General features: G+C 39.5%; 2 protein-coding genes across 2 annotated transcripts; one reads left to right on the top strand and one right to left on the bottom strand.

Annotated features, from left to right (window-relative positions):
* Positions 1-269: 269 nt before the first annotated feature.
* gask1b (golgi associated kinase 1B) lies at positions 270-7,806 on the bottom strand. The gene is made up of 4 exons (XM_084550580.1): positions 6,594-7,806; positions 5,272-5,489; positions 3,474-3,700; positions 270-1,505 (listed from the first exon to the last, which is right to left on the bottom strand). The coding sequence occupies exons 1-4, from the start codon at positions 7,477-7,479 to the stop codon at positions 1,298-1,300; spliced, it is 1,539 nt and encodes a 512-aa protein (XP_084406706.1). The 5' UTR covers positions 7,480-7,806; the 3' UTR covers positions 270-1,297.
* A 700-nt stretch (positions 7,807-8,506) lies between these two features.
* On the top strand, positions 8,507-14,754 carry tmem144b (transmembrane protein 144b). The gene is made up of 12 exons (XM_084549611.1): positions 8,507-8,670; positions 8,762-8,941; positions 9,078-9,200; positions 9,948-10,047; positions 10,172-10,252; positions 10,352-10,430; positions 10,570-10,649; positions 11,156-11,274; positions 11,454-11,573; positions 13,434-13,531; positions 13,902-13,955; positions 14,127-14,754. Exons 1-12 carry the CDS (start codon positions 8,595-8,597, stop codon positions 14,208-14,210), a joined length of 1,194 nt encoding a protein of 397 aa, XP_084405737.1. The 5' UTR covers positions 8,507-8,594; the 3' UTR covers positions 14,211-14,754.
* The last annotated feature ends 646 nt before the right edge of the window (positions 14,755-15,400 follow it).

Genomic DNA, 15,400 nt, shown 5'->3' with positions numbered 1-15,400 from the left:
TTGACGCACTATAATGCGGGTGCAAGGGGGTTAAAACAACAGGCCAGTGAATGCACGGCACGGACTGGAGAAAATAACTCACGAAGCCCCATCAACTCGATTCCTGAGAGCCTGAAGCACACTGTTTACGACAACATGAAACCACTCCCTGGCTCAGATTTCTGAACCGCAGACTATTTTTGACTATGACTGATACCATGATGACACAAGGGAAAACTGTCTTTACTAATGCATTGTATTGATTATATATGATTTGAATTTGTTTTTTGATGGAGGATTTGTCTGAAGCCTAAAAATCATCAATCAGTGTATAATGACACTGCCCACTCCCCCATAGAAAATATCAAATATTTGGAAGATAAATGCTTTTATTGACCATCTGACATTCAGAATTACAAAAAGAAGGTACAAAAATAAATAAATAAAGCAAAACTGGCCACGGCAAAAAAATCACTGAATAAGAGTGCATATAAAGCGGAATAACACTGTGTGGCTTTTCATATTAAAATTCTTCACTTTAATAATGTACGGTCACTGTTCCCAGGTCACTGCAAACATGTCTCTGAGTGATAATGATAATAAGTAAGGTTGTACATACATTAAAACATACAATTATAGGATTTACAACAGTACACAGGGTACACCAATTCAAATAACTCATTCAAATATTTTTTCGCTGTGCAGTGAGGACTGCGTGACCAAGGTGCCAGGGGTGTCTGGGTTGCGGACTGTGAACATAAAAGAGGCTATATTAATACCTCTGGAGAAGAAAATAATTTAGGATTTGGATCAAAAAACAAATTGCACCTGCAGGAACACCTCAGCCTGCAGTATTCTTACATAATGATACAAGCCTATGGGCCTCTGGGAAAGAAAAGAAAAGTGAGAAGCAGGAAGTAATCCTAATTAGCTTCCTAGGTAAAAGTTAGACCCATTGTCAATGTCAAAATTATTCAAGTCTCAGTTAAGGTCAGTATCACATGCAAAATCAGGGTTTAAAAAGATTTAAACCTGTTAACTCTATGAATGGCTTTCACAGAGCCAGTTATGTTTTTTGGTTCATTTATCAATATTTGCATATTTATACTTGATGGCATGTGCTCTTAGGCTCTTATGATATGTTAACAAATTGTCATAAATTGCAAGTTTTATACATTGATTGACATTTTACTGCAGGTGATAAAAGGATAAGCTTCAGATACAGTAGGTCCTTTATCTTGTAGATGGAGAGTCTGACAGGACACAGTGAAGTCAAAAGAACAGACCATTAATATACTTCCTTGTTTCTCAGTAATCATTAAGCCTTCATTGAGAGGACTTTGATCCCATGTGCATTGATGTAGGTGAGTAAGACTTTGGCTCGCCTCTCGACAACATCGATCAGCTTTTCGATGCCCTGCCGGCCACCCTGGCTCTCCCAGTATGTGTGGTCCAAGAACAGAGATTGGAGGAGTTTCTCCCTCAGCTTCCTGTTCCTAAGCACAGAAATGGCGTACTCTGGAAACCTAGAAAGACATGTATCAGGAAGAAGTACACTTTGAGTTTAGACACTTGTCTCAGATGTCTCAGATGCAGATTGTATTATGGAAAATGAAGTCAAAGCATCTTGGGTCAAACTTAGTCAGTCAAAAAGTAGAATCAGCTGAACATGTGTTGCAATTTGTGTCGACTGCTAATTTATCTTATTCGTTTCTTTAGTGTAAAGCGTAGAGCAATAGCAAAAACAACATGAACTGAGAGTCCACAGTTTACTGTGGGACAGCCAGCTAAAGTACATTTGTTATGGCTGGACATACGTTGCTAATAATAACATGTGTTGCTAATAGTAACAGAATATTTCACTCGGACCAATTGCCAGGCATAGCTGCTGAAATGCCAAATCGATAATTATCACAAAGGGGTGACAAAATAAATAACATTGCTGAATTTAAACAATGTGTTCACCACAGCTTTCCTCTAACAGAAATCCTGTGGCACATGGTTTCTTGGCAGGAAAAGTTACTTAAATCACACATTCAGCTGGAGGTTTCTGTGACCGAAATGTCAACTGAAGTAAAATTACTCATAATTTTAGCACAAGTACGGGCTGTGAATTACTGCTATTGGTATTTTTTATTTTTGTACTTTTTTTTAATAGCTTTGGAGTTGGCAAAGTGTCCCATTATACCACTGACATATCAGCAAAGATGAAAAATGATATCAGTATATCATATGAGGCTGTGAAGCAGCTGGTTGCAGCAGTTGGATTTTGGAGTCTGGGCTGAGTTATCCAGAGGTTGTTTTTTTTTTTTTGTTTTGTTTTGTTTTTTTGCATAAGTAGAAATGTGGGCAAGTAACAGCAAATGTTTTCAACAAGAATAAGTGAAAGCCCCCCAGACTGATGCCTGATAGATGTAATACCCTGTATATACTTCCTGGTAGGTGGATGTGAATGAACAAGTGTTATATAGCGCATTGTTTTGAATATAGTTTTGTGACCTGTCTCACTGAGTTTTAGGGGGATTTTATTATTGTTCTGCTCACAGAAATGTTTTTATAGGCAAAGTGAACAAGAGAAAGGTGGAACCTAATGGAGTGGTCTTTGAAGCCAACTGGAGAAGAGCCACATAGAGACTGCTAAGTATTTATTGACTGAGCTCAGGACTATAAGCATCTGTTCCCATGCTACTGTGATACTGTATGATGTTCGTGTGCGTTTCTGGAGTGTGCCTGGAATAAAATCTCAAACACCAATTCACTTTGCCGTGATAAAAGTCAAAGAAATAAATCCATTTCAGATCTAAAAGGATTTGGAGATCAAAACAATATCAGATTTTAATGACGTCTTGTGATCTCATATCATCCCATAACAACTAAATTTAGATCCTGTATCTGATTTGAATGCCGGGATAGGAGCTCCAGCTTTGCTAACGATCACAAGGATCCATATTCAAGGAGGAGATATGAGTGTCCTTGCCAAACCACAGTTTCTCTGCTGTCTCCCCAGCGGCATGACTCAATGATTTATTGATCAAAAGACAGATGAAATGAAAGCAATGTCTGTGCTGTGTGGGTTTACATATCTACACAGACCTGTGGGGAATAGACCCAAAGAACACATTATCATAGCACACACCTGTCCCTCAGACTACCACACATTCACTTTGTTGAAACCAGATTAAAATATTTATTTCAATTTTCTTAACTCTGTGAGGTGAAAATGGAGATCTTTAAGGCTGAAGTAAGTTTCTAAAGTGGAAATATACAAAGTTAAAACTGAATTTGAATGTTTAAGAGTGATTTTATTGAGTTTATTGTCTGCCATAACTGATCTGAACTAATTATTTTGAGGGAAATAATTTGGGAGCTTGCCTGGAAAAGATCCAACACAACATATTCAATCTGCTTTTTCAGCTTTGATTGCTGGAACTTTTCAGCCACCTGAATGTTGTCAGCACAGAAAAACGGAAATGAGTGTTGTGATCCAAACTTACTCCTTGATTCCCTCCAAAAGCCTGAAGTCCAAGTTGTCCTCATTGCGGTCAAAGAACCCCTTATTGTCAGTGAAGACCAGGTGTCTGGGGTCGTGACCCCTGTAGACAATGTTTGCCAGTCGCACGTGGTCCTGGTCCCCACACTCAGCATGGTGACCCAGTTCAACACACACATCCTCCTGCCGAGGCCTGAACCCACAGCAGCTCTGATCCAGACGGCTGTGGATCTGAAAAGACAGTTCCAATTTTATGGAATGGGTATTCATGGATTTCTCCGCGTTTTCTCTGCGTTTTCACATGTTTGATGACCCCCGGCAAACACATGGGATTAACTGCTGTGAGTGAAATGATTTAATAATGTTGACTGACTCCATTATACATGATTGCACATGCTACATAACCATTTATTTATTCCAATATTAAATAAATTAAACAGTCTGACGAAGAAAACACTTAACACATCCAGGCGGTTGATCTTTACAGTGTTTCTTCATTATTTCAGAAATTTTCATTTCACACATATTTCATTATGAATGAACCCTACAGGGACTCAGTAAAGGTACATCTTAGCTGATGTTATCATATTGACACCAATTAGACTTCTAGACTGCTAAGTCACATGGCTGCACATGGGATTCTGCTAAGCTTATCAGGTATGCTGGCTGTTATATAACACCTTCTTGCTCCTCGCTGAAAGGCAACATCAAATTCAGCTAAATCCCTCATCTATTATTTTCCATGCATGCATCGTTTGTTTTGTGGAGGTTTCAGATAGTGCTACCTGAAGGGGAGAATGCAGCATCTGAGATGTCGCTCACGGACTGCAGAGGGGACAGGTGTCACTCATGGACACCTTTTTTTTTTTAATAAACCTGGGGTCTGAGGCACCTTGGATGGATAAGCATCCACCAGGCAGCATGTGTGACAAGATGGATTGCCTCCACCATACCCATCAATCATGCCAGACACTCTCTGTGTGTCTCAAAAAATGTAATCATCATCCACTGAACTTGCTTTCAAGTACTTGTTAGCTAGCCTCATTAATGGATATCTACAGCTTTAAACTTGGACTTTGACTGAGTATCTAAGAGGCCCAATTGTCTTTCCTGTGTAGCACAAATTCTTTTATTTAGAAATATAATATCCATCTAGCTGAAGCAACATAAAGAGGCAACTGACATTATTAAAAAATGGTTTTAATATAACATTGGCATGTCAATAATTAAACAGATTAAAAAAAAAAAAAAGATTGTTTCTCTTGTACAATATGATTTCCTCCTTATTTATTTAGTTCTTATTGTGCCTGGACCCTGGAACAACACAAGATAAACGATCTTTGATAAATGATCAAAGCTGTGGCACCATGACCTCAACAGCCAATTTTGATGTTACAAAGATTTCCAAACTAGTTGTGAATCAACATTTCCCAACTCCCTATTCTTCTGTGCTTGCTGCATTGTGATGAGTTGGGTGAGATAAACAATATTCAAGACATGTGCTCTCACTGCCAAAATGTGACCGAGAGAGGCCTCCCACACAGGAAACAGGACATCTACTCAGCCAAAGGACGGTTCCTTGGAGAGAACTTAACATGGTTTTCTGTAATAACAGCTGTTGAAGTACGCCGCTGTTGCCAGACAAAAGGAAAGTGGTCACTTATGAAGTATTTTTTGGAATTCATAGGAGGCTGAGGGGGCTCCAGCAACACAAACACAAGGACATGGAAGTTACATCCCTGTTTTTCTGCAATCGGAGAGATTATTTAATCAGGTTTTATTTAGCAGGCTGCCTTTGTTACCTGTAGCAAGAAGTCAAACATAGCTAATTTGCTCCACTCATAGTGATGAATTGTAGAGCAGCCAGAGCCAGGCTTTGGGCTGATGTTTTTACACCAACACCTCTGTTTCAAGGAGCTCTGGTACTCGCCCCATGTTAACCTGACGGTGGTCCCGTCTGCAGCAAGGCCTTCTTGGTACAGAGATGGATCCCATGACACCACTGGGGATGCCTGGCCATCTAAAGAAGGTAGAGAGAAAGATTATATGGTCAGATTTGATAAGTACGATCTGAGCCACTCATGGACCTTTTCACTGACTTTAACACAAGCTGCACAGAACAGCTTCATCCTCCATCCTACCCCGAGTAATTGAGCAGATTAAGACAGCATAAAGAAAGCTAAACATACCACTTATATGGTTTGTTAGATTCAGGAATGGTTGTTGGGGCTGATGTTTTGATCTATCTTGCTTGAATATTTATTGCCACATTTCCTCTGACACACTGTGAAAGGGTCAAGGAAAGCACAGAGAACTACGGAACCAAGGCCGTAATAAAATATAAAACAGAAAAATATATTAGTGAGATGGAAGACTGTGATGTGAGGATGGTGTACAAGAGGGCATATACAAGAGGGCATATACATGTATACTATGACCCCAAAACATGTGTATACTCTCTGGAAATGTTTTGCCATTCTGAAGGTTTTATCAAAGCAAAAGGTGGATTTCTAACTTTAAATGGGCTGAAATGAGCAATTAATTCATAATGTTATTAGGGTATTTCAAACAACTTTATTAATCTTATCTTGAGATTTCTCACATGGTATTATTAATATTCATTAATATTAATGAAAGAGTACTAATGCCCTCTCTTCTCATCTGAATAGATAAAGTATTTTTAACAAACATTCAGTGCACTGATATTGTTTGATAGTTTTCGTGTTCATTGTTTGGCTTTGGATATGACTGTACTCGCTGGTGTCTACTTTCTGATCCTCAATGCTACTGACTGCGCTCCTGCTGACACAGTGCAGACAGCGTTTCTATGTTTGTCTCAATAGCACAAAATGCTTGCTGACAACAAACTCTGTCAGTGCACATCTCTCCCACAAAGATACTGAGCTGGACTTAATCGGGATAATATTATTAGTGTTTTCAGTCAAATTTTCCATATCATTGATCCGGTTGATGTGATATAAATTGCACTATATTGTGTGTTTTGAGTAGAAATATAAATTGTACTCATCGCGAATAAAACAAACAACCCAGTCTGTAGTTTACTGATCTCAGACTAAATAGTCAGAAAACAAGAATTTTGTTATCATGCCTGATGATGACCTACCGTATAAAAATCTGAACTTCCTGCTTACAGCTGGCAATGTCCTATTGAGCCCCAGCACCCTGTCCAAATGGAAAGCAAATACCTCCGTGTTATCCACGGGTCCGTGGACGATTCCACACTGCCCTCCACACACATTCCTCCTTTTTGTATATTTTTGGTTGGCCGGTGGAACGTTCGTCTCACCCTCAAATATCAGAAGTGACGGGACGTCTCCGTGAGAAACTTCTTTCATGCGCAAAACTTTGCCATCCGCAAGAAAACGCATGGTTTTCACATCCTGTGCGCTGAACCACGGCGGCGCCTGTTGGCTGTAAATTCGTATTGAACTAATCTGGGAGTCGGCTTTTGCATCATTAGATTTCTGGATTACATCCAAAAATGTATAATCAATATCGCTCGTTCCTTTCCTGGGCGTCTTTGGTGCAAAATTGCGCTTAATGTGGCCTGCGTCCTGCTCCAAGGAGCCAAGTTTGTTCTGCGTAAAAGACGGATTATATGATTTATTTCTCTTCACTTTTCTCCTCAGTTTTGGTCGGATTGTACCTCGAATGTGTGCCGGTTTGAGACGCTTAGACTTAAGCGTTATGTACACCACGTTGGACCGGGTCGGGACCACAATGCTCCCACCGGTCTGTGAGTCATCAGACGCTGACAGGGCACCGTTAATCTCCAAATCATACAATCCACTGGTGTGTCCATTCTTTTCCTTATCAGTCCTTCTGCCCCGGTGTTGCTGCGAGTATCCGACTTGTGAAACCACGAAAAACAAATAGACTAAGCACACGACCGAAATTATCAAACTTCGTTTTGAAAGAGGACACCTCCGAAAGTTGCTGGCCAGTTTTAGAAGAGGGAAAAAAAGCCAGTGAAAGCGAGACTTCCCCATTAGAACTTATGTCATTATCACGGTTGAGTTTCTTTCTTTCTTTCTTTCTTTTTCCTTTTCAAACTCAAACTAGGGAGGAGCGCACAACTTCCTAAACTCATTTGAGAAGGGAGGATTTGTGGCCATAGAGTGCAGGGAGACAACAGCGCGGTGGATGGACAGGCTGGGAAGAACCCCTCCAACCCAAAACGTGAAGCAGCTTGAACCTTTTTCCCCCTTTCTTTCCATTACACATATAGGTAGATAACGCACCATGTTTTGCCGGATCAATTCACTCCTGAAATTCATTAAACTGGATATAAATTTGTACTTTTAATATATTGTATAGCGTACCATGCAAACATTTCAGCCACGCATTTATGAAATTATCAAGATATTCAATTTAAATACAGAAGTCAGAGGTGACGATAAGTGATGACACCTTATTTAAATTAAACAATTAATATATATATATATATATATATTCGTTTATATGCTACGTCCATGCGTTTTAGGCGACACCTGGTGGCCAATTCCTCCAAAATCTTAACTGTTATCCAAATGCGAGATTTACTTAGCAGTGAGGAGACAATTCAAAAAGGAAACCATTAACAACAGGAAACTAATACTTCTTCATGTGGTGATAGAGCAATGCAGGCTGAGCGCAGGGCTCTGTCTACAGGATTTCCTGATCTAAACGAAAACAGGTTCAAACAGAACTATTGTGTTGAGGCCTATTACACGGAGCTGCTGATAATAGCTGTATAACTTCTCATGCCAGCGGGATGAGTCATCAGATGTGAAAACCCCTTTTTTTGTTTTTATTTATGTTTTTTTTTTTTTTTTTTTACATTTTAGTGGATATTAGTCATCCAGTTGCATGCTGCCAGTTTACAAGTGACTAATGGATTCCAGGAGATAACAGAAGAGATATATTCCAAACAACAGACATGGCATTGACGCCCTTGTCTGCAGCCTCTGCAGCCCTTATGTGTCAGCTTGATTGATTGGATAATTGGAAGCACCTGGCCGACTTTCTGTCCTCACCACTGCAGCCAGACACCCACGGCCTCCAGCAGTTATTTTCAAATTTGTGGACGAGTTAGTCAAAGCACAAACAAATATTCTGTTTTAGCATGCTCCCAGCAGCAAGTTCGCCGTTGCTTTTATTTGTTGCTACGTTATTGATGGCAAGCTGTCATAGTGCTGAAGGTACGTGAACTGTAATTGGTTTGTGATGAATACGTGGCCGTGTGAGTGCCGCGTGTTGTTTGAAATCCACAAAGGCTGTTTTGCTGTGAAGCTCATCCAGGTTCCGCAAGGGGCGACCAAAATGGTGGACCAGGCAGCCTGGATACTTTTGATGTCAACTTTAACTCAACCAATATCACTCATTTTGCCTATGGAATTGCCGCAAATATGGTTGCTGTGCTGCTGTATGGAAGCAATTTTGTTCCTATCAAAAAAATAGAGACAGGAGATGGTAAGCCTGCAGCACTTTCTTTTCTATATAAATATTTACAACTCATAAATATTTAAAATGAAAAGAAGTTTGAGGGGAAATGCATGTGTGGCGCTAAAATGTTGTGGCCTTGAAATAATTTGTGTCCTCTTCACAGGTATGTTCTTTCAGTGGGTGATCTGTGCAGCAATATGGGTGGTATCTATGATTGGAGACCTGATCCTGAAGTCACCCCGATTCTACCCTTTCGCAATGCTTGGTGGTGTGATGTGGGCTACAGGTAAGCACATCCTGAAGCACTTCTTTATGTCGCTTATGTGACAGTTTGGTGTCACAGCATCAGGTCTTTGTCAAGCCTCCAGCTGGGCGTTCGAGTGCAGCAGATGGATTTAAAGCATTTGACTTTAAGAGTCCTTTTGCAGCACCGCATCTTAAAAAGGATGATGTTCTTCTATGAGAGAAGTGGCCAACTTTGAGGACACCGTCACCGCGTCCCAATTTCATACTAAATATTACGCCTTTAAAGTGCACTTAATGTGCAACAGATATAATTCAGAATGTATGGCAACATGGAAAGTCACTCAAACTTTTTTTTCCCCCTAGCTGTGTGGAGCTCTTTCAGTTTCTTTCTCATGTCTTTGTGACTTAACACAAAGTAGGTTGATGGTGTACACTGCAGTCTACAAAAGGTTGAAGGAATACAGTGTTTGAAATGCACGTATTTCCCTGGTTGCTGAGGCATAAATGAGAAACTGGGACATTGCAGCTATCCGGGATTGTCATACCCATTGTTGCTCGACTTAAATGCTAAATTAGTTGTGTTGAAATTATACGAAAAGCTTCATCTTGACCTTCTCCGTATGTTACTGAACACAACCAAGAGTCTGTTGCTCCCACATTATATTAAAACGCATAATGGTGAAGGCACTTGGATGCTCCAGCTGCAAACTGTTTTACTAGAAAGACAAAAACTGCATTGGAAGTACAGTAACACATGCATGTTCTTCTCCATCAATGTGGTCCACAGGCAATATAGCAGTTGTTCCAATTGTTAAAACGATCGGTCTTGGTCTTGGAATCTTAATTTGGGGATCCTCTAGTTTGTTGATGGGCTGGGCCAGTTCAAGGTAAGTCTGATTAATGTATAGACCTCAATTCCCTGTATTTTGACCATTATACTAGTTTAACTGTTACTTTGAAGCATTTGGCAATTAATAGTAATAAATAACTGGATGTACCCGTCTGTCACAGATTTGGCTGGTTTGGGATAACTGCTCAGGATGTTTCCAGGCCGATATTAAATTATTGTGGAGCTGGCTTGTGTCTGCTCAGGTAAACTGTACATTTGGTAGTAATGTCTTCCATTGTTCCTTGTTTTGTCCATTAGCACGGCAATTGCGGGTAGTTTATTTTGGATGGTTTGTTTTTCAGTGGCCTGATCTTCTTCTTTGTGAAAGCTGATCTGGAGCTACATCCCAATTCAGAATCAATTCCATTACTAATTGACAGAGTGAGTATGTCATTAATTTGATAAGTTTATTTCCTCAACTCTGGTTGAGTAGTAATCCATCCTGTGTTATGTACGATAATGGCGTCATTGTCTTGAAGGATACTGTGACTACGAATTATGACATTCTTCCTTTTTGCAGAGAACAAATTCGGGCAGTTATGCACCAATGTCCTCAGAATTCTGGATAGACGCCATGGGACAAAAGACCAGGCGATTCATGTGAGCTCATCTCGGCAGCCACTGAGCTGTGTGCACAAATATTGCTTGTGAGCTAAACTGACTTTGATGCAATTATTTTTATTCCAGAAGAACAGAACACAGATAATCATTTTAAAATTATTAAAAAAGTAAAAGCCATTGAGCCCACCTACCCTGGTTTTAAATGGAAGATGATTTGCTTCTTACAAAAGTTTTATTTTTTGAGAGAGTTTGAAGTAACTGTTTCAACATTTTACTGATCTAACTGGGAAGGAGATGCAGTAGCAAGGTCATACAGTAAGAAAAATGTAAGCACTCTAATACTGTTTAAATGAAACGAGCAGTAGAGATCATTCAGGGAATGAAAAGAGGGGAAAAAACGACTTATGCAAACACATCAGTAGTGTTTGTTTAGTCTTATATTCCCCAAGACATTATGAATAGGTGTTTGTGTATATAGATCATGCACTGTAAATATGTTTGTCAGCTTAAATTAACATTACCAATTGCTGAATCCTCTTCATCAGTGGCTGCCTGCTTGCTGTTGTAGTGGGCCTTCTTTACGGTGGTTCCTTTGTACCCATTCTTTACATTAAGAGCCATTCATCGTGCTATGACAGCATCTTCTATGGAGCCAGTGTCTATGGTACAGTTTCTTCTTTTTAAATGTACTTCTAATATACTTGAAGTAACAATGTGAAAAGGTTAAAATGTCCTCAGAGATATGAGACTACGGTTCCTGCAGTGGGACTGTAAGTAACTCAGATCCTTGCAAAGAACAAGGTTTAATATCTGGTGTCATCTCCTGTTTCTGTCTCTTCCCAGATCTCGACTATGTCTACGCACAGTGCTGTGGGATTTTCGTTGCAAGCACTGTATACTTTGCCGTGTATTGTGCATCCATGAATAACAAGCCCAGAGTTTACTCCAGGGCCATTCTACCAGGTAACGCAGCCAGTTATCAAAGATACTCTTTTCAATCATGTGGCATGACCACAAACTTTTCAGATTCCAGTTAAACTAATTACCCAGTTACCATTTTCCTTCAACGTATGCAAGATTTCTTGTTAACAAAAGTCAGGAGGATTATAGACAGAAATAGGTTAAGATTTCTCCAATAATGAGCAGAAAGAGATGAAGGAAAACATACTGTCTCCAAACTTTTTATTTTCTTGCCTTGATAATGTTACTTTTCCAGGATCCTTCGAACCAAAGGCAAAACGATGGCTACAACTAGTGTTGGTACGGAGTAGGGGTTGAACGACTTACGATTTTTTTCAAGTTGACTAATATGTAGGGAAAGTCTAGTCGATGAAAGTAATGCTTAACAACAACAATGAAATCTATTCTTAACCTGAATACATATTGTAGCGTTTCACACAAAAGAAGCTACGGAGGCTTTTCTGCAAGGTAATTGAAGCTTGAACTCAAACTACCGTCGGCTGTAGACCACTCCTTGTCATAAACATCATCAGTACACTTGTAATATACGAGTCTCACTTGGCAAAAAAAAAACACTACAACCACAGCAACAGTGTCAGCTAAAAGACCACAATACATAAACACATGAGCTTATCAATACTGTGTGCTGCAGATATATTTTGTCTATTGTTCAGAAGATTTGGTTCGTTCCTCTGCTAGCGTTAGCGGATGCCTTTTCAGATGAGTGTGCATTACAGTAGTACATTAGTCGTATTTCAGGACTGACATGTCACGGTAGTATGGGCTTCATCGTTAGTGAAGTATTTCCACACATTTGATGAATTGCTGCTAGTTTGAGCTATGACCCACTGGGCTCCTCACCTGTCTTCTAGAAGTCATCTGCGTTATCTTATTCCGACCTGGAAAAGCTATGTTACAGTAGTTGAGCATATTCAAGTCTTTAAAGTTTAAAAGTGGGTGTGTTTCTCCTTCCAGACTGAAATGTAAGCTTTTGCTTTAGACATGTATCTCTACCCCATCCTTGTAAACTGTTAGTAGTGCTAGTTTGAGCTGCTTGTAAACAGGCTAGAATTAACAACCTGCGTTTACAATCCCACTTGAGAATCATGTCAAAACCATGCTCCTAAAACCCAAACAATACTGAAATGCCAAAGAGGTCTGAAATAGAAAATGCTCCATTTGGAATAAGATATAATGGAATATCGAAACAGAATATACTCTTTACGTGATCTTTATCAAAGTATGAATACTGTTATATTCAGAATATTACTGTGCATGTTAAAATGGATAGATATGAAATATTGAAGCGGTGCCTGGTCATTATAAAGGCCAAAACATTTGTAGTTCATTTGTCTACATAGCCCAGTGTCAAGTACTCAGGAAAAAAAATAACATTTTGCAACGGCTGATTTATTTCTGCAAACCACTGAGCCGCCATGCGCTAGACTAGAGGCCTCGAGAGTCTAATAATACTTCCAGTTTGACCCTCACCATGTTGTGGAGGAAATACAGCAGCTTCCTTTAGCAGGCATGTCCATCTTCACCCAAAACCTGGCGTGGAGTGCGTCTTGTAGTTTGAACCATGTATTATGGCTCACTGCTGTAGCAGCAGCGAATTTGCTTTACAGTTGCTGAAAATTGAGGTGTTTGGGTGCCACTCTCATATTTAAATCATTTACGACCTTGTAACTTGTTAAATGTAAGCATATAAAATGAATTCATCCCTCATACTTAAGCCTTGGCAACTCTGCTTATTTTTTTCCACTTAAAATATACTTTTACCTGCATAGTGAACTATTCCTTGACTGCTTTACACAGTGTATTTTAAGCCAAGCATAAATACAGTCATTTTTTGCTCTTTAGGACTATTGTCTGGCTTGATGTGGGCACTGGCCACATACTGCTGGTTTCTGGCTAATAACTACCTGAGTTCTGTCATCACCTTTCCCATTGTGACTGCAGTAAGTACAACGTGTCCTGACAGCTGAGTGGGCTGGAATTGTGAAGTTACCCTTCAAGTGCTGAATGAAGATGTACATAAAAAGCTTAAGAAAATGGTTGCAGTCCTTCTTACTTGTTCAGGGCTTATATTGTCAAACAATATGTTAATTTCTTCCCCACTGCTGCCTTAAGTTTCTCCTCTTGAAGTCTCAATGTCAGAACAAATAGTTTGTCTCTTTGTAGAATGAAGCAGTATCACAGGAATATTATGTGCAACTCATAAAACTCTCCTTGGCAAGACTTTTATATTCAACAAGGTGACAACAAATTAAGAGTGAATTATTCGAATCAGTGGTCTGTGCTTAAAAAGATTGTTTGGTTTCTTGATAGGGATACGGTCTGGTAGCAGCACTGTGGGGATCCTTGGTGTTCAGAGAGATTAAGGTGAGCATCAAGGCTCTAGTCATCAATGATCAATAACGCAGGTCTTGCTGCTTTGCTAAAACAGATTTCAAATTACAGACCAACAGAAGGCATTTATGATTTTGAAAGGATGATGCTGTGATTACATTTCACCAGAACAGATGTTTAAACATTTTATTTTTACTTCCACAGGGTTTAGGGAACTGCTTCATCTTCTTCTTGGCCTCATGTGTGGTGCTGGCTGGATCCTTGCTCACTGCCTTTTCAAAGCTCTAATATCGCAGAACAAAGTCAAGTAAAAACATCTTGTGATCATGTAGCGATTGTCACATTTTCTTTCACAGAGTGAGAAAATTTGAATGTTTGCTTTTTAAAGATTGCTGAACCTTATTTATATATATATAAAAAAAAAAAGGAAAACTAATTGTTGTTTCGTAACTCACTAAGACTTGGTAGCGGTGTCTCATTATGCTTTCTAGCTGAAAATGAAGTGGGCTCAATATGTATTTGTGAAATGTTTTGTCACTTGTGCTTTGTTCACTTGCCAACAAACAGCCTGCATGTCACATAGATCCCAAGCTAACACATGTTTCTGTCATTTCAGTTTTGCACATTTTTGTATATATTATTCAGATATGGTGATTGTGTCTTAACACTACATAGTAATTCAGTGTTTCCCATTAAAAGGAATACCCAAAGTGATGTTTTCTGAATTATTTTTTTTTTCCCACAACATATTGTTGTGAAAGCATGTGATAGTTTTTCTGCTCTAATTGATTCAGATGCTTCATTCTGAATAAATTCTTATGCTGTGTAAGAGTCACATCTTTGACATTTCCTCAAATGTGTGAATAAAATAATCAGATAATATGTTACTGAGGCGCTGCTGTGATAATGTTAACATTGCCCCTTTTGTTCACATGGTTATCATAATTGCCAGCTTGATTACATGCAGAGGCTACATTTTGTCTTGAGTTAATGACACCAGAGATGGGATTTGTGTTTAGATTCCTTTCTCCTTTCCTACAATCTATCTTCTTCTTTTCCTTTTGGCTGTTCGAATCATCTGCTTCCATCCTCCAACTACCTTCATGTCCTCCTTCACTACTTCCGTGAACCTTCTCTTTGGTCTTCCTCTAGACCTCTTGCCTAGCAGCTCTAACCTCAGCGTCCTTCGACCAATAAATTCACTATCCCTCCTCTGAACATGTCCAAACCATCTCAACCTGGCCTCTCTATCTCTCTCTCCCATCCATCCTGGTCACACCCAGAGAAAACCTCAGCATCTTCAGCTCTGCTACCTCCAGCTCTTCCTTTTGTCTTTTCCTCAAAGCCACTGTCTCTAAACCAAACAACATTGCTGGTCTCACCACTGTCCTCTAAACCTTTCTTTTCATTCTATATTCTACTCATTTATCACACCCTTCTTCACCCATTCTATCCTGCCTGCACATGCCTGTTCACCT

Source organism: Chelon labrosus (assembly GCF_963514085.1).
Source record: "Chelon labrosus genome assembly, chromosome: 8".
NCBI lineage: Eukaryota > Metazoa > Chordata > Actinopteri > Mugiliformes > Mugilidae > Chelon > Chelon labrosus.
Note: the sequence above shows the minus strand (reverse complement) of the source record. Positions and strands in the feature narration are given on the sequence as shown.